Raw genomic sequence first — 19,370 nt, forward strand, 5'->3', positions numbered from 1 at the left:
GGCGACTTTAGTTCACTTCTAGCGTGGTTCAAAGATTCAAGATGACCTCAACCCATAAAGGCATTGTGCTTTCCCTTTAACCATTAACTAGAGCAGTGTGCCCAGAATTCTTATACATCATTTTGTAAAATTAAATGCACTTGCAATGTCTTTTTCATACACAACCATCCCGAAGCCATACTATGAACCACGCTATTTGGCTCGTTCCTTCCACTCCAACAGTAACCCGCGGCACCAGCCCAGGCGCTCTCACACCGACAGGCGCCCAGACGCCTGCGTGCGGGGAGGGACGTGGACACACGTGCACTGGCGTGCGCACACCAGCGCTGCACGAGGGCGTGCGGACACGCGGCTCTGTGGCAGCGCCTGGCTGCAGCAGCAAAGGTGGATGTGCGCGCCGAACCGAGCCGAGCCGAGCAGCACGGCACACACCCACCCCGACAGACCCTGCACCGCACAAGCGGGGACATCGGAGACGAGAGCTTTTGCTCATTTTTTTTTTTAATGTATCACAATGAGCAGGAAACATACGTGATGAAATATTTCCAAAGGAGTATATTCAATTACCATCTACAGTCAACTCAACTATGACAACAAAGTCTTTTGTGACAAATCTTTTAAAGTTCTGAAAGTTCCATGTGGTTTCTGTTTCCGTTAGTCTCCATGTATTTTGGTACAGTTCGAGATCAGCATTGTTACAGTAACAAAAAAAAGCTAACAAGACTACATTATAGAAAAACACCAAGAACATCATTTTTGGTTTCACTTGCTCTATTTTTTGTACATTGCAAAGGCTGTTCAAATCCCTCTTCACCGCATTACGCTTTCTGTTCTACCCAAACTCGCCCCCCCAAAAACAAACAAACAAACAAAAATAGTCCAAGCTTTGTGTTTCACAGTGGGCAGTATCTCAGCGCCGACAAACCAACCAACCAACCAACCCAATTTCTGCTTCTATGTAAAAGTTTAATTTTTCTTTTTTTAAAGCAAAATATATTTCCACGAACAGCGAGTGTGCTAGCTTGTGTCAGCGGCTCCCTCGCCCCCCACCGGCCCCTGGGCGGCCCTGACACACCCCTTACGCCTCTCTTTATTCTCAATTGTATGAAACTTTGGCCATCTTCACCACTTAAAAAAGCTTTTTATTAAAAATAAAACAGAAACCTGCTCAATGCCAAGTGTAAAATCTTTCCCTCGCGCCCGGCCCCGCGCTGACCCTGGCTGGGAAGGGCCGTGCCCGGGCTCAGGGGTCCCAAGCCGGCGGCGTCCCCACGGCGCGAGGGGGCGGCCGGGCGGGCTGTGGGGTGCCCGGGGGGCCAGGCACCGGGGGTGCTGGTCCCAGCTCCGGCCCCGGGGCAGCCGGGCTGCCAGAGGAGGAGGCAACCTCACACTGAAAGTCTCCAGAAACATTGAGAAAAAACACAAGGAAATGAATTTATAAAACCTTTTAGTGGGCGGGAAGGAGGAGGGGGAAGAAGGAGAGAGAAATTGCACTATGACCAAGCAATATAATTAAAAAACCAAAACAAAACAAGACAAAACAAAAGGCTTTCCAAAAGAGACCTTGCGGAATTTGACAGGTAAAGCTAGTGTTAAATTGTTAACGTGTCACACAGAGAACCAAAAACCAACCAAACAAAAAAACTTCTATATGATACAGAGTAACATACAACAGTTAAATGGCAAAAAATATATATATATATATATTTCATAGAATTACAAACAAGATAAAATAATGGAAAACAAAAACTGTACAACTTTAGAATTTAAAAAATGTTCATCTCAAACACGGGGAGAAATACAAGAAGTTCTGTTAAAAGAAAACAGTTTGTTAAAACAGCAAATGCTTTCTGTGTACTTGTTTCCGTTTTTGAAACCTTCTGCTACAGCTGGGTAATGGTAGGAATATCGGGTGGTACTCTCTTTAGTATCGTCTACTTAAAAACAATTAAAAAAGAAATTTGCACTGTGCATTAGCCTAGTTAGAAATATGTACAACAGTTCAGGATCTAGTCTTTCATTGAACTAAAACCAAAAATCCGTAAAAACAAAAGCGTCCCGCTGGAAAATGAACCCCACGTTCATCTCGAATGCTCCAGTCTCTCGCAGAGTCCACGAGCGGCTTCAGCACGGGGAGGCGAAGCCGGAGGCGGCGGGAGGAACCTGCGTTCACAGTCTTCGAAGTTCCCTTTTGAAGCAGGAGGAGGATGAAGATGATGGGGAGAAGGCTCTCGCACTTTTGGGGCAGAGGAAATGGGGCAGGGGAAAGAGATTGTTTCTGTTGACATTTGGCTACAGAAGTGAACCAGCAAGCATCTCTCTGTCTCCAGAACCTACATTTCAGCAGCAGAAAGTTTTCCTTTCAAAGTCCAGGCCGTGAGAGACGCGTGCGTGCGTGCGCCTGGGGGCTCCCAAAGCAGGGCCGGGGCGGGCCGGGACACGGCCCCACGCCACGCACGGCCCCACGCCCTGCGCTCCCACCACGGGAGAGAACTTGGAAAGAGAAACCTGCCGCTGGCTGCGCTGGGCTGTCGCTAGCAGTTGTCTCTCTGCTTGCAGAAGAAGCACAGATAACAACCTGGGTACTTTTTTTTATTCTTTATTTAAACGTAGAGTTGTTTGTTTAAATCAGAAACAAATTCTCAAGTAAAAAGAATCCTTTTTGCTCATTCTGCACCAGTGGTGAAAGGGTATGTCTTTGGATTTTATTTAAAGCATGAATTTCCTTTAGAGAAAAAAAAAATGTAACAAAACCTTTTTTTTTAAAAAGAAGGAACAGAGTGCAGCCTAATTACATGAACAGAAAGAAACGCTTATAGTTTAGGAACAGAGTCTTTGAATCATTTACAAAATGAGGAAAAGAAGAGGGCAAGAAAACAAAAAAAAAAAAAAGGAAAAATGGAAAATAAGAAAGAGATAAGTGCACAAGGGTAACAGACATAGGTAAATTGTATGTATACGCCTTAAAAAGTTTCAAACCCCCAACAAAAAATATTCTGCAAGGGATCCTACTGACCCCCCAAAACCCTTTGAACTTCTTTCTTTAGTTTTTATAAAATAATTATGCAGCCACCCTCTAAGAAATGAAGGTAGCGACCAGAAGTGGAAGATTACAGGACAGGGGAACGGGGAGTAAAGGTACAAAGGGGAAAAAGCTTGGGCGAGTCGATGGATCGCAATCTATCTGGCTAGGAATGAACAAGACAACATCAAATGAGAAGCCGTCAGCTGGACCATACAAAAGCTAAATGTACACAAAAGGGTTTTTTCTTTTAAATCTACCGTACTGCTTCAGTTCATTTCCAATGCAACAATCTACTCAACACCAAAAATGGTCATATCTATCATAAATACAGAAAGTCAGTTGTTTTAAAACTTATTTTTTAAGCTCCGAGTCCTCAACACTCTTTGTGTGATTTTTTTTTCTGAAAAGTGGGAGTGCTTAACTTTTCCCCTTGAAATTGGCTTCAGCAGAAAAGCTACCCTTAAAATCCCCGAAAAGCTAAAGCAGTTCACATTGTTTTTCTCTTGAATACTTTCTGCCCATTTTAAATTAACAGGACAAAAAAAAAAAGAAAAAAAAAAAGAAAAAAAATCCTTTTCTGGAACGAAAACGAAACAAAACAAAACCCCCAAAAACAAACAAAAGAAATTTTATATATATATATATATATATAAAACAATGATTCTGAAAACAGAACAAAGTGTGAGCGATTGACCTGAGAATAAAAAGACATTACATTTCTTTTTTCTTTTAGCAAGCCATTGGTATCTGAATGCTAAGATAGCAAGAAATTTAAAACTGTAACAAGGTGGGCTGCTTTCCCATACAGCGCGTGCCGGCCTCTGCTGTGCTATCGCCGCGGGGCGTTACTGAAAGGGGCAATGTACAAGGGGCACCGGCTCCGCAGACAGTGAGGAGGCAGCACGGGCTTTCGTCTCCCAGACCAACAGTACCTTTGAAAGGACAAATGTAACAGATTTTTTTTTTTTTTTTACATTTTATTTTATTAAAAGGAAAGGAAAAAAGAAATGTAAAACCCACCGGCATCGTTATATGGGAAAACAACCCACGCTTTTTCTTTTTTCTTTTTTCTTTTTTTGGTTAGAAGCTTTGGAATTGCAGTTAGTCTATTTTTGAAATTGGTTTGTTATTAACTTTTCTATTTAAATTCATTTTCATTGTTCATCTTCAAAGCTTACAATCTGAAGGTGTCCATTCCTACGCTAGCTAGACCACTGTCCTTAGGGCAGCCGGGGTCCCGGGGCCCCTCCGCCGGGCTCGCCGGTCCATCTGACTTTTGGCTAAGATCCGTGTCAGACTCCTCCGAATAGTCGTCTGTTGGCATCGAGGGCTGAACCCCTGAGGTGCTGCATGAACTTGAGGTAACCGTTGAAGATGAGGAGAGAGGAGGGAAAGGCGGCGGCGGCGGCTTCCCCGGTGGGGCGCGGGGGGCTGCCGGGGGCCAGGGCTTTCTGGAGGCGTGGGGGGAAGCCGGGGGGGGGCGGGGGGGCGGGGGGCTGTCGTTTGAGTGAGCGGCCGACTGCGAGGTAGATGCGGTGCTGGGGTCGGGGGGGCAGGCAGAGTGAGGTAATAGACTGGGGTGCTCTTTGGCGTTTCTTGCTGCTCTTGTGATTGTTCGGTGTTTGTGCAGGGCTGACTCGAGATGCTGACTGAGGGCTTCGTCCCCACACACCGTGCTCTCGCACGCCACGCACTGGTACGAGCCGCTGCCCTGGCCGCTGCCGGTGGGCACGTGAAGCACCATCTCCTGCAGGTTCGCCATGGACTGGCCGAAGAAGCAGAGGGACTTCAGGTGGTCGCTGGCTGCCTCCTGGTTGCCGAAGCCCGCCTGGCACTTGCGGCAGACCAGCTTGTACTGCACCTTCGGGACGATGAAGGGGTCGCAGAGGGAGTCCGCGCCCTTGCCTTCTGCTTCGGGCTCTTCTTGGGGTTTGGGCAGGAGGGGGGACACCTCGCGGGGTGCGTTCTTCTGCTCTTCTTGCTTGGGGGGTTCTTTGGCAGGGTCTTTGTCTGGGGTGGCAGCCCCCGTGGGGATGGGGGTTTGGCTTCCTTTGGGCTGCTGCGCCTTCTGCTGCTGCTGCTGTGCCTGCCGCTGCTGCTGCTGCTGCTGCTGCAATGCCTCCTGCAGACTCTGCTGGTATTGCTGGTACTGCTGCAGCAGGGAGCCGGGCGACAGCCCCAGCAGCGCCTGCGACAGCGCGGGGCTGTAGGGGAAGAGCCCCTCCATCCCGTACATGGGCTGCAGGTACCCGCTCTGCAGGGCGCCAGGGATCTGCGGGGCGTAGTAGGGGGAAAAGCCGGGGACGAAGTAGGGAAGGAACTGGCTCGTCAGCAAGGTGGTGGGGTCCGAATTCAGGGCTGCCTGCAGCGCCTGGAGCTGGGTGGGCTCCACCGTGTACTCCATGGCGGGCAGTGGGGCCGAGAGGGCGCCCGCCGGCGCCTCCCCCTTCTCCTTCTTGGGTCCTGGCGGGGCGTCCCCCTTCCCCTTGGGTGCCTTCTCCTTCTCTTTTGCCTTCTCGCTCTCCTTCTCCTTGCGCTGTGGCGGGGGCGGCTGCTGCGGCTGCGGGGTCGTCGCTGGCAGCTGCTGCGGGGCCACGGCCGCCGTGGCTTGTGCCGGGGTGGGCGAGCTCAGCGTGGCTGGGGGCTGCTTATTTGGTAATCCAGAGGTGGGGAGGCCGGGCGAAGGGACGCTTGTGCTGGGCAGGCCCATCAGGTTGGGTTTGGGAGAAGTTAAAGCTGCAAGAGGGAGGAGAGAGAGGTGAGCAGTCACTTGGCAGGCAGAAAGCACAAGGCAGGGTGACCCTGGGCCACCCCGCAACTGCCCCTGCACTGCCGTCCCCTCTGCACCAGGGCAGCGACCGGCCCCAGCTCATATGCCGCAGCAGCGTGGGTGGGAGAGCCCCCCCTTCCTCCAGGACGACCGCTCCTCTCCCTGCTCCTTGAGGCCCTGTGCCACAGGGCCCTGCCGCCAGCCCTCGTCACCCACGTGCTGTGGGGGCCTGCCTCGTCAGCCCTCGTCACCCACGTGCCGTCGGGCCCTGCCTCGTCAGCTCTCGTCACCCACGTGCCGTGGGGCCCTGCCTCGTCAGCCCTCGTCACCCACGAGCCGTGGGGCCCTGCCTCGTCAGCCCTCGTCACCCATGTGCCGTGGGGCCCTGCCGTCAGCCCTCGTCACCCACGGCTTGGCCATGTTGCCTGGCAGCACCAAACACGATGTCAGTAGCCCACGACACACAGTGTAGCTGTTGTTCTGCTGACCCCTCTGAGATTCCCAGAGGATTAACAGCTGATGTCATGGACAGGAACTCTTCCCACATCTGCACTAACTGCTCCCGGGGCCAACGGGCTCCAGCTGTGCCAAACGGCGTAACATTAGATACTGCCAGCCTTAAAATCCCCACAGACTACGAAGACCTGGCCATGGCGACTGACGAGGACTGAACAGGCCACATCTACGGGTTTTCTGTCCATATTAGGCTGATGTTCACGAATCCACAAACCTCTGATGCAAGCCCTTCCTCCGTCCACTGTAAGAGGCTTTGGCTGCACAGCTCCTGAGCGATTTCAGAGTTCATGCGGTATTCAGACAGCCCCGCCAGGCACAAACGTCGTGTTTTGGGTGGAATTAAAAGCATCGTGATGCCTCCTCACAAAAGAGATAGATTAATGGTGGAATGTGAAGCCTGCCCATCTTCCCAACAGCAGGAACAGCCAGTAACAGCACAGTTCCCCGGCACCAATCTCTACTCTCACGGCTGACAGCAGCTGGGGGCAAGAGGCGCGTGGCTCCCCGAGTCACAGCCATTAGTTACGTCCACTGCAGCTGGCAAACGTGCTCCTGAAAAGGAACACTTTGCTTGGGAAAAATAAAAATGAAACAAAACTCTAACAGTCTGCAGGCACAGCTCCGTACGCTCCGTGGCTCCGGAGCCAGGTAGGTGCTGCCAGATCCACCCCTGCCACAAAACCGTTCAACAAAATCCAACCTTTCACTAACAAAACTTTCATCAATAAAATCCAGCCTTTCATTAACAAAGCCCCAGTGCTTACGGCTGTGACAGAAACTGCTCAGAGGCGGTCTGAGAATGAACCTGGAAAGAGCCACGGCGGCACGGTAACTTTCATCTGAGGTTGTACCTCTTCTGCGACACATGCAGTGGGAGAGGAGAGGAGAAAGTGCCCCTTTTGGGGATGAGCTGGGGCAGGGTGGCAGCCTGAAGTCTCTTCCAAGGGGAAGCACGCCAGCATGGAAGGCGCTGTGTTCAGGGCAGGCGGTGACTCCTGGCAGGGAAATCCAGCTGCTATGGAGCTCCCTTGCCTTGTGAAGGGACAACCACAGCCAGGGACTGGGGCCAACAGCTCTGTCTGAGCTGCAGCTACCCCACTGATCCTGGAGGTCTTAAATCATCATAACGGATCCTGAGGAACAAGTGTGGGCATCCTCAACCATCTCATCCCTGCTGCCAGCAGGCAGCCCGATCCCCAGGTCCCTGGCCCGAGCAGATGGCCAGATCCAGGGCAGAGTCTGCTGGAGCGAGCAGAAGACAGCCCGTGCAAGGACACACGCGCTCCTCAGGCTTCCAGACACCCTGCCCCGGACTGCTGCCAGCACAGGTGGGTCCAAGAGCCCGTCCCTCACCCACGCTCTGCGAAGCTGGCCTAGCCCAGAAGGAATCCACACTGCTCAACACATAGCACGGGGGCCGCTTTCTGGCAGCGTCGCGCTCTGAGCAGCAGCTGGCAGCTGAGGGGAGCAAAGCACTCCCCAAAACCTGGCCACATCACCCCTGCTGTGAACAGCGCTTTGTCTACAGAGCTGTACGCATCCACTGCCGCTGGAAAACTGCACCCGGCGCTGGCCTCCCGAGTGCGGGGCAGGAGGCAGAGCCACCGTGGCTCTGCAGAGCCCAGCCTGGCCGAGGAGCCCGCAGGTGGGCAGGGCGGCCAAGAGCCGGGAGAATCCAGCTCAGATGGATTCTCTCAGATGCTCAGATCCTTCCGAGACCCGCATCCGCTCTGACGCAGAATCCAGCCAACAGCAACTTGTGATGGTATGAAGTTTATGAAGCGAGCCACCACACAGCAGCCTTCCAGATCTCAGATACAGGCGTAGCATGGACAGGCACCACTGAAACCGATGTGTCCCAGCTGCACGGTCCCTGAGAGGTTCGAGCACAGGAGCGGTGGCTAATTCATGACATTCCTGGATGCACAGCCTTATCTGCTTCGACAGGCTTGAGCTGAGATGGCCTGACCTTTGGAGCTTTATCTAAAGGCCACAAATAGTCTGTTTGACTTTCTAAATAGCTTAGTCCTGTCTAGGCAGTCACTGATTGCTTTTAACATCCGCAGTACGTGCCCCGTCTCCCCAGGACACGCACTGGTCTTCGGAGAAAAAGAAAGGCCACAACATAGACTGCAGTGCAAAAAAGTAATGTTAGATCTTGTTATAAATTTGGGGTACTAAGTAAACAGCACAGAGCTGTCTGCGATGGGCTGGCAATATAATTTGCCAAAGCGATCCTGTTGGCCTGGTTCTGGCCTCTGAAACGAGATCTCTGGTAGGAACAGAAGTACCGCACGGCGATGCCCGACAGGCACGCTGCCAGGACGAGACTGAAGAGTGGGAATGGGCAGCAGCCCTGAACAGAAGAATCTCTAACAGCAACTCTTCTAAAAATGGTTTAATTACAACAATCTATCCTACACCTTGACATGTAGTCAAGAATGATTTTACTTTTGCTTTGGGGGTTGTGGGAAGAGTTCCGTAACTATGCAAAAAAGCCTCACAGAGGCCCTACCTCCCAGCGGAAAGCTCTTCCACGTTCCAGAAAAACTCACTCTGATCTCTTCTGCTCTCTGACAGGACCTTCTGACACGGACATCAGCAACCGTGCCACAAGGAATCCCCTCTGCTGCTCTCCTGGAAAAAGCATCTTCACTCCAAGAGAGTGGATCATCTTTGGAAAGGGCAGAACTCAACAAATACAGTGAGATTTAACTCTTTCTCATTTGTCAACAAGGTATGCCAGAGACGAGCAGCAATGGAGAAAAAGGTGAACACAGCCACTCCCCGAGGGAGAGGAAGATGCCCATTTCAATTTCGGGGCTCCAGTGCTCCCTGCAGGGTGTTACAACCCGCGTCGCCGCAAAGCACACGCGAACTTCAGGCACCAGCGCTGTGATTTACAGGGAGTGGCTTCGCAGCCAGTCCCCCCACCAGTGCCAGACGAGCTGTTCAAGTTCCACGTCACTGCTCACACGAGCTGCTATCCCTTCACCTAAGGCTTTGATTAGAGACAAATCCAAATCCAAATGAATCTTATCCAAAGATTCACCTCCTGGGTGACAAATGAGGAGAGCAACTTTACCAACACAACACAACCACGTTACACGGCAGCATCTGTACTCAGTTTTTCGATCTGTTGAAAAAGGAATCCCAGAGCCAGCCAGATGCTCAGATCCTACTCAGGCTTCACACCGTGTATTATGATTCATTATTTGCCAATTAGTTCAGTACAATTAAGAGAAAGCTATCGTTTCCGGACACTGTCTAATAGCGGTAGACCTGTATTGCCGCAGCGCAGAACACAAAGGTGCACAGTGGGATACGGTGTAACCGAACAGGCGTTACGGTGTCACGGGCTTTCCTCAGACAGACTCAGCCTGTTGCTGAGCCAAGACCCTGGAATCAGATTCGGGACAGCTCTGCAAACGCGGAGCGGCCCTGGTGAAAGTCAGCTTGAACAGGGATCGTCGGATGCAAATAGAGAAGCCTGCCAAGTGAAAGCAAGTCTCTAGAGAACATCGCTTACTCGGGAGGAGTGGCAGTTCAGACACAGGCACGGCTCTGGGATGCCGCGGACGTCGCAGGGGTGAAATAAGGCCCTTGCATCAAGTTTTCTAGGTCAGTGCTAGTCTACTGAGCAGTGTCTTCCACTGCCAGTGCTTGCTACACAGCTCACATTTTCGACCCACCCACTGGGTGCGGGGGAAAGAAGCATCCCCAAAACCCAAAATCTGGGATTAGGGCACCCAAAGGTCTATGCCAAATTTCATTTTTTATGTAGTATTGCAGTATTGTAGTATTAATAGGAAAAATCCTATTAAAATACACAGTAGATTTGCCCCATGACTACGCTGCTGTTTGTTGAGAAGCTGCTCTCAGGTTGTGCCCAGCCGCTGCTCAAAAGCCAATCCACAGCTGCATCAAGATTCGTCCTGGAGCTCACCACAGGACGTTACACAAAGCTGCTCCAGGGTTCCATCACAGTGCTACCAGGCACATCACACCTTCCCCTAGGAACATTCAGAATTATTGAAAGCTTGGGATGGCATTACACAAACCGAATGTAATGACAAAAGGAAAGGTATTACGGACAATGCATCCAGCACATACGTCCTTTTCATGTCCCATTTGATAAACCCTCCATTTTCTATTTCCTTGCAAGTGCTTCAGAATTTTTAGCCTGCGCTAACAAAACAGCATGTCCAGGTCTCGCTCTATTCCGGTCTTTGCTAGAAAACCAGAGTTCAGGAATTAAAGAGAAAATACCTATTGCTTATTTGCTGCCAAGTAAACAGGCTGGACTAAAGGGCCGGCTATCCCTTTGTCAGCCATTCTCAGGGGAACACTCGTTTATGCCAAGGGTGTGTCAAGTTAAGCCGTGTCCCTGAGCAGCGTGGTAACATCCATACCCACCTGTGTTGGATGGAGTGAAGCCTGGTAAGGACGGGCTGTTGAGGCCTGGGAGCAAGACTGGAGGGATGCCCTGTAGTGCTGGGTACGCAGCAGGAAGGTTAAGAGCTTGCAGAGGGGTGTTGTCAAACATGCCCTGCTGTTGAGCTGCCAGACCAAGAACCTCATTGGCTTTTTTGATCCGGTCCAGCTCCTGCTGAGCCATCAACTGACGTACAGTAGCTGGGTCAAAATACTCCTTTTCCTTGTCCAACTGGCTTCCAATGGTTTCTTTAACTTTGGAGATATGCTGTTGAGAGAAGATATGGTCACGTACAGACAGTCGAGCACTGTACTTGATGCCACACAAAGTGCACTCTGTTTTGGGTCCCTCGTAACTCGTTTGGTTTATACCAAAATGCTTGGCCATGCTGAGTTTGGACTTCTTCTCCTTTGCCCTAGCATTCTGGAACCAGACCTGAACAACTCTCTTTGGCAGTCCAATGTCATTGCCCAGGACCTCACACTCCAGCATGGTAGGTGTCCTGTAGTCATTAAAGCATGACTTAAGAACTTTTAGCTGGAGATTAGTCATCTGAGTGCGAAAGCGTTTCTGTCCAGGCCGATCCCCGCTCTCTCCAGACTTGCTGGCTGAACCACTCGCACCAGGGCTGGGTGAGCAGGGGTCTGCAAGGCTGGATGTTTCACTATAGTCCACAGTACCTTCATTATCATACTCTTTGCTGTAAAAGCTGGGAGCTGGGCTGACCAGGCCAGAAGACAGCCGATCTTCATATTCAGACATTGCAATCATGGCAGCTTTTGTCAGACCCTCACTGGGTCCCGATGCTGATTTGGTTTCGGTTGCAATCCCTGTTGCACTATCGTTGTCCGCGTTCCCTTCATCTCCTGTTGTAGTGTCTGTGATTGCAGTGTTGACAGAAGAGCAGTCATCGTTGTCCAGCTTTGTTTGGTCAAAGCTCAGATTGACCGAGGACATGGAGGGACTCTCAAAGTCTTCTATGCCTTCCACCTTAATGGAGGATGGACTCAGCAGAGTTCGAGGTGACAGTTCCATGGTCTTGTTCACTGGGGAGAGAGGAACACTCTGTCCATCACTGCTAGTTGGTGGCATGTGGGAAAAGCTTGCTCCATCAAAGATGTCTCCCTTCATCTGGAGTCCCCCATCACAATCTAAGAGCATAGCAGACAATGTCAAGTTGTATCCAGCTCTCTTGGCCTCATGCCAGTGACGGGATCGGATATGCGCTTCCAGAGCTGTCTTTGCTTTAAAGAGAGCTCGGCAGAAGGGACATCGTCTGTGGGCTTGGGCAGGCCCTACAGCTCTGAACTGTCCCTTCCTCTCCCGTGCACGGGTGTTCTGAAACCAAACTTGCACCACACGTTTCTTCAAGCCCACTTCATGTGCAATGTGATCCAACATTTTCCGTGTTGGGTTGGAGTCGAGCAAATATTTCTGATAAAGAATTTCTAGCTGCTCTGGGGTAATGGTTGTCCTTAGACGTTTATCCCTTTGTGGTTCTTCTCCTCCGGTCCCACTGTCATTTTCTCCAGGGCTTGCACTGGCCTTTTCCTCCAGCTTTCTCTTCAGCGTGTTCATTGTGGATGTTGGAGTTGAAGGTGAAGTGGCTGAGCTTGCTGGAATCTGGGGTAATGTTCCAGACAGCAGCTGGCTCGCAAGTAGTGGATTACTGGGATCAAAAAGCATGAACGGCACATCCAGCGTTCTGTCCAGGAATGGGGGGTGGATAAACTGGTTCTGCGCACTCAAAAAATGAAGCTGTTGATGCTCCTGCCAGTGCTCAAAGGAAGGAAATGCCAGCTTACACTGGTCACACTGGTACGGGATTAGCTGAGGAGGTAGGTTTGCCAGCTGTTGAGGGGTGGATGTGTGAATGGGTTTGAGGGAGAGATGCGGGAGCTGAGATGGACTTGGGCTTGACTGTGACAAGGAGCACTGAGGGGCCTGAGGAGGGGGCGGTGCCTGTTGCAATGAGGAGGGGGAGGATAACTGTGAAATCTTTTGGTGTGCTGAACTTGTCTTTTGTTCTCCTTGGTCCTGTTGCTGCTGAGACTCTTGCTTTGGTTGCACTTGCTTCTCTTGAGTTTGGTTTTGCTGTGTACTTGGAGGTTCAGACTGCTTTGGCTTCTCATCTGTAGCTTCTACCTTAGAACTATAGGTGGAGGAATCATCTGCCTCTGCTGCGAGCTGCAGAAAAGCTGAGGAAGTTGCGTTGGCTGAAGACGTAGGTGTGCTGTAAGCTTGCGAGGGCATTGGTGTGCTGCAGGAGGAACTGGTCGGAGTCAAGAGCTCCATTGCATCCATAGAGTCTTCATTCTGGCTGTCATCCTGTCCATCCTCATCCTCATCTTTGTAACAAAGCTTTTTCTGGTGTTTAATGAGATCAAAAATGCGCTGAAAGACAAGACTGCACTTTTTGCACTGATAATTCAAGTTGCTTGTTCTAATGTACCTGTCATTTGTGAGCTCCCGTCGTTCCCCGTCTTTGCCTTCTCCCTGATTCTCATAGTTTTTCCTAGCTTTTTGACGGGCATTCTGGAACCAAACCACTATAACACGTGTTGGGAGGTTCAGCAAGTTAGAAAGCTGCTCAAATTCATCATCCTTTGGATAAGCATTGGCATCAAAGAAGTCCTGCAGGACTCTGAGTTGGTAGTCAGTAAAGCGCGTCCGGGAGGATCGCTTGCTTCCCCAGTACTCCTGCTTTTGAGGTTCTGGAGAAGGAGGCCGTGAGTCTATCTTCAGTTCTTCCAGGCTGGTAATGGGAGGATTGCTGAAGTTGTACGGTGAATCCTTGTTGCGCTGGCGTTCTTTGAAAAGAGTGTTTCTGAACCAGTGCTTGATCACCTTCTGGGGCAATCCAGATTTGTCCGCCATCTCTTTGATCTGCTCCTCACTTGGGGAATTGTTGATATCAAAATACTGCCGAAGGACTCTGAGCTGGTCATCGGTGATCCGCGTCCGTGGCCTCTTGTTCTGCTGCTGCTGGAGAAGGCTAGGGTTGAGCTGATGCTGGTACAACTGGGCCAAGTCAGCAGGCAGAGGGTCTACAGGACCCAGCTGGGGCGGCAGCTGAGCAGGTAACGTTTGTAGCGGCATGGTTTGCATCATAAGTGGTGAGAAGATGGGGAGCTCCATGGGCATGGAGAGCTGGGTGAGCGGCACAGACGGCTGGGCTGGTGCGATTGTAGGAGAGGTAATCGGTGGGGCAGAAGTCGGAATGGTAGGAGTAGAAGCTGGCTGAGGAGGTGCTGGAGGGAGCGGAGGTGGGGGCGGCGGAGGTGGGGGTTGGGGCTCTGGGGTCTGAGGCCGCAGTGGGTACAGTTTGTCGTAGTGTTCTCTGTACTGTTTGGCAAATCTCTCTAACTGCTTAAAGGGGAAGTAATGTTGGTGAACATGCTCCTGGTGGCTCTTCAGGATGAGGATGTTTGAAAAGAACTTGCCGCACGTATCACACTCGAGCTTTTCCAAGTTCTCACCTTGCTCTGTCTTCCCATTTTTCTTCTGCACCTTCTGCTTGTTCTCGTTATACTGAATGACAAGCTCAAAGCCGAAGTTTTCCAGCAAGGCTTTTGTGGCGTTCCCTCTTGCATCAGAGGCAATACGCGGAGGCAATAAGGAGGGCTCCGAACTACTGCCCGGTACAAAGTCCTTCTTCTCTTTGGGCTTTAAGTTATCAGGCAGAGACTCCTTAGATGCTACATTATTTTCTCCCCTCTCTGCAGTTTCTCTTTCCCGTGGGGTTTCTTTCTCTTTCTCCTTCACTGTGGATTTATTCTTCTTCTCAGGGTGCTGGCTCTGCTGTATAAGGATGGAGTGAGGTTGTGACAAGGACAGTTGACCTTGCTGCTGCTGTAACAGCTGTGGATGGCTCTGTTGGGGGAGCTGAACTTGAGCCTTCAGGTCCTCCAGCAAACTTGGACCTGTACCAGTCAATGTCAGCGCACCGCTGGTGACAGGCAAACTAACTTCTGGATTGAGCTGGAACTCGGCACTGGGGATGTAGAAAGGAAACAGAAGATGCTGCTGTTGCTGAAGCTGCAGAAGGGTCTCAGTGGTCATCGGAAAGTGTGGCAAAAGTGCTGGGTTGAACAGCTGAGACTGCAGGAGAGCAGCTTGCTGCTGCAGCTCTTGTTGCAGATGGGCCTGGACTTGGGCCTGTGCCTGTGCTAAGGTTTGAGCTTGCTGCTGCTGCTGCTGCTGCTGCCTGGATGCAATCATGTCTGCCAGCTTCTTTCGGTTTACCTCCTTGGGCTCCGAGGGCAAGGAGATGTTAGCGCTTACAGGGTTACCTAAAGGAGGAACACCTGCATTGTCGCTGGATACCTGGTTGAGCAGGCTGGGAACGGCAGCTGTGCCTGAAGTGCTTGTGTTGGCAGTTGTGAAAGTAGTACTGTTGCTGGCGCTCACCGGACTTGGCGTGGATGAACCCAAAGACAGACTGCTCGTGCTGCTGTTGCCGGCTCCGTTACTACTACCGCTGCCCCCGGCTGCCTCCAGCTTGGCAGCGCGAGCCTTGGTTTGGTGCAGGACAGACCTCATGTGGATCTCCAGGGTGGAGCTCTGACTGTAGGCCACGTTGCAGGTGTTACACTTGAACGGTTTGTTGTCGGGGCTGCTGGTAGGCTCAGGCTGCCCGGTAGCAGACTCTTGAAGGGCTCTCTTCAGTTTATGCAGATGAGAAACTGAATTGTAATGGACCAGGAGAATGTTCTTCTGCGTGAACGACTCCTTGCAGACTGTGCACTTGTAAGGGCGAGACGGATCTAGGAATTTCTCCATAGTGAAGTTAGGGCCCTTCCTGAAGGGTAACGCCCTTTTCGGTTCTGAGCCAGAGTCCTCCTGCACCGACCCCGAATCGCTACCTGTCGGGCTCTGCTTATCTTCCAAGTCGCTCTCCTCCTCCTTATCTTCCTCGACTATTATAGTGTGGTCTTCTGCAAGTGAAGGATCGCCCATAGCGAGGAGGTCCCCGTTGACCAAGAGACCACCATACAGCTGCTGAATGTCAGCCTCGCTCAGCTCCAGGTGGCTGGTTTCCAGGTGCTTCTTCAGGGCCTGAAAGGTCCGGAAGCTGCGCTGGCAGAGGCAGCACATTGTGGCTGCCCGGATGACATGGTACTGGGAATGGAGCTGCAGCTTCTCAACGGTTTTGAACGCCAGGCTGCACTGGTTACAACGGTACTTGTAGACGTGGCGATCGGACACCGGCAGCTGAGGCCGCTTTGCGTGAACTTCATTGAAGTGCGTCTGCAGGGCTGCCGAGCTCTTGAACACCTGGTTGCAGCCCTTCTTCCAGCAGAGGAAGCCGGAGTCCTCCCTGGCAGAGCTCTGATCGGCCGGAACGGGCTTGGGGTCTCCGCTGTGCTCTGTACTTTCCGACGGCAAAAGACTCTTCCCCGCGTCCTCAGAGATCTCTGTGAAAACAAAATCAGAGCAAACCAGAAAATTACACCAGCACACAAGAGCTGATGAACACCCTCTTTTTGTCCCTACTATGGCCATGGTTTTTGCTCTGCACGGCGACAGGTATGTCTAACATTCCTCCTCTCCCTTCATTCATTTATTTTAACACCAGTCCATTACCCTCACCATGGCCCACTGCACAAATCTACACAATTTACTTTCTTGCCCCCTTTGAATATCTGGAAATTGTTCACACACACACATGTTCCCTTAGGATATTTATCACCTTTAAGTGAAGGCCACTTGACCACCTGTCTGTCTGCTGTTTCTCTTTGATGTCCTGGCTCTTTTCCTACAGGAAGGTTCATCAAACTGAGTAGTATTTGAGTCTTGGTCCTATCAAAGCTAGAAACAACAGCAATGAAATTCAGGTCCTGCTGGCAGCAGCTCAAAGGGTGCTGTTCGAAGGAGGATGGGAGAAGAAGGAACAAGCACTCAGTGCCCTGCCACTTCCCAGGCTCCAAGAGCACAGTCATGCCAGGAAAGACAGTGTGACACGGGCAGAGGCAAAAAAAGGGATCCCACTGCCTGGGGCAGCATGAGCTACTCTGGCTGTGCCGGTGCTGCCCCACCAGCGTCATGGCCGTGGGGCCGCCTGTCTGAAAGGGAACGCCGGCTGTCTTCATTCCCAGATTTCTTACAGACCTTCCAAGAAGACACAAAAGGAAGACTGGCACTGCTTCCCGGCCAGGTTTGAGATCAGACACTCCTGCCCATGCAGGACGATGCTCTTGGCGTGCTCTCACATCACACTACAAAGCCAGGGCTAAACGGCCACGGATTTACAGCTATGGCTTTGTAACACTGCACGGCAATGAACCAGGCAGAGGAGGTTTTGACAGGATAAGGATCGCAGCAGCCCCAAGCTCCCCAAACCGTGTGCCAGTGTATGTACTTAATCTATGACGGCAGCAGGGCAAGTACAGCAGAGGTGGCAGCACAGTCTGCACCCAGCAGCTGCAGCCTCCGGCATTTCTCTACCAATCCCCTCAGCCCTCTACCACCTCTGCTCTTCACTGCCCACATCTGGTCTTTGCCTTCGCAAGGATTCAACACCACCTCCACGTGAATCGCCACCGTGGTGAGCTGTGCTCCTCAGCTCTGAGGAGCTCTGCTCTGCCCTGCCACGGGGACCCCCAGGGCAGCAGCCCCCAGGGTTTGGGGCACAGATCAGGGGAGTTGGCCCTGCTGCGCGCCGCCTGACTGTGGTTCTCAGAAGACAGCCAGGCACAGGGAGCTCACCCAGGCAGAGATGTCCCCAGACACAGTCCCTGCCCAGCTGATGGGAGCTGTGGGACTGGTGGGACCCACAGACCTCGTTGACCTGCACTCACCAGGCTGCTTCCCCAGCTCCTCTGCGGCAGAGTTCCCATCTTTCTCTGGAGCGGCTGCCGGGAGAAACATGCTGCTGGGCATCATCACCTCAGGTGTCGTCACCTGGAGACAGGGAGGGAAGGATGTGGGGAGAAGAAAAACACAGGAAAATACTTTAAACATCTTCAGTGGCAAAATGAGACACCAGTATTGTAAAGTCAGAGGCGTCACTTTTCATAGCTCACTGAAGACTCATGTTTATTAGACAAAGCTCACATCAGTCAAAAGTGCTTCTACAGTTACATTCTGGACATAATTAGCAGTGCACACTTGAAGAATAATCTTATTATTAATATTTTTCCTTTATGTAGAATTCAGACTTTGATCACTGACAATGTTTTGTCATGGGCTGTGAAACTTCTTGTGCAACCAATTAGGTAGATAAGTTGAAAGGCCCACCTTAAGCTGCTGAAAACATAATAAGGCCCCTAATTAAATCATACCTCATAAAGTACACTGTAATCTTGAACCAGGGAGCATTGCAGCACTGTTTTCAAAGTGTATCAATGCAGGAAAAGGAGGGGCATGAGAAAGAAAAGTACAAGTAAAAAGAGAGGTGACAAAGGAAAGGATGAATAAGGAAAGACTAAAAATACAGCAGATTGTCTGCGAAATGACAAGCTTTTGGTAACCCTTTCCTTGCTCTGACTGATGTGTCCCCTTCGCCTCTCCAAGTGTCTGCCTCCACCATCATAACTCTCTAAAGAGCTGGAGAGTTTGTGTGCTTCAACTAGAGAAGCTCTGTGAAAGAGTCACATCATACGTTCGCCTTTTTCTGGAAAATTGTGTTTCCTTGGGTGTATTCAGTGACACACAGAACCACCTTGCTCGCAGCTCGCCCGTGGCTGGCATCAGATGCAGGACAACGAACACGCTTCTGAACGTCCAGAGCCTGTACCTCACACCACCCGGAAAGCTGCCCACAGCCCTTCTCCCCGAGCAGCAACTGGAAAAGCAGACCCGTCACCATCACCATCCGCGCTGCACTCCAGCGCACGGCCGCCAGCACTGGCTAGATGGCTGCGGCAAGGCAGGACACTTCTGCAGCTGCCAGCGGCTGGACGCCTTACTGCGCTGGCACTCGGGGAGCGCTTCCCCCTCACCGGGGCTGCGGTACAAGGAGGACCAGAAACCAGCACTGACTTGCAATGCTTGCGGTGCGTGTGCTCTCAGCCTCTGCTGCTGGGAAAGTCAGGCGTAAACAAACATCCCTGGACAGGCACTTTTCCTAGTGAAACAAGTCTCTCCATCCTCCCTCTGACACTAAGAGGGCATTTGAGCCTTGGATTTCAGAAGAGAGAGTGAGGAGTTATCTGCAGCGGCGTACCTTGCTTGCTGCACAGCCAAGGACCACGAGGCTCTGACTGAACCCCATGAGATGTCAGCAAATCCCCGGTGAAGCCAAAGGTAAGCCTACATGCAGGACATGAAACCTGCCTTGTTTACACGCGTGTCAAATCCAAGCAGCACAGACTAGACCTTGGTAAGTGAATGGAAGCGAACCCAGTCAGTGAAAAACCTCAGAAACAAACGTTCGCATGTGAGCGGCTGCAGACATCCGAACCGCACCAGGAGGGGATGCTGAGCTCCCTGCCTTTCCTGGGACGGACGGTGCATGGAGGTGAGCGCCGGGTCCCACAGACGTCTGCAGGGAAGGCAGCTGACACTGATACATCACCGGGAGGGAAGCTGAGCACACCTAAGCCACTCCACCTTTTAGTCCAAGCAGGAGCATCTGATGGCTGTGGGTGGTCGGGAGACGTGAAAGGTCACTGGTTAATTCC

General features: G+C 51.6%; 1 protein-coding gene across 1 annotated transcript in view; it reads right to left on the reverse strand.

Moving 5' to 3' along the window:
- Window positions 1-483: 483 nt before the first annotated feature.
- Window positions 484-19,370, reverse strand: part of ZFHX3 (zinc finger homeobox 3) — a 154,429-nt gene continuing 135,542 nt past the window's right edge. The window contains exons 8-10 of the mRNA XM_086757796.1: window positions 17,547-17,649; window positions 10,728-16,163; window positions 484-5,761 (exon numbers count right to left, since the gene is read on the reverse strand). Coding sequence (XP_086613922.1) covers window positions 4,200-5,761; window positions 10,728-16,163; window positions 17,547-17,649 — 7,101 coding nt within the window. The 3' untranslated portion in view covers window positions 484-4,199. The remainder of the gene's footprint in view (window positions 5,762-10,727; window positions 16,164-17,546; window positions 17,650-19,370) is intronic.

Source organism: Chlamydotis macqueenii, chromosome 13 (assembly GCF_036417535.1).
Source record: "Chlamydotis macqueenii isolate bChlMac1 chromosome 13, bChlMac1.mat, whole genome shotgun sequence".
Lineage (NCBI taxonomy): Eukaryota > Metazoa > Chordata > Aves > Otidiformes > Otididae > Chlamydotis > Chlamydotis macqueenii.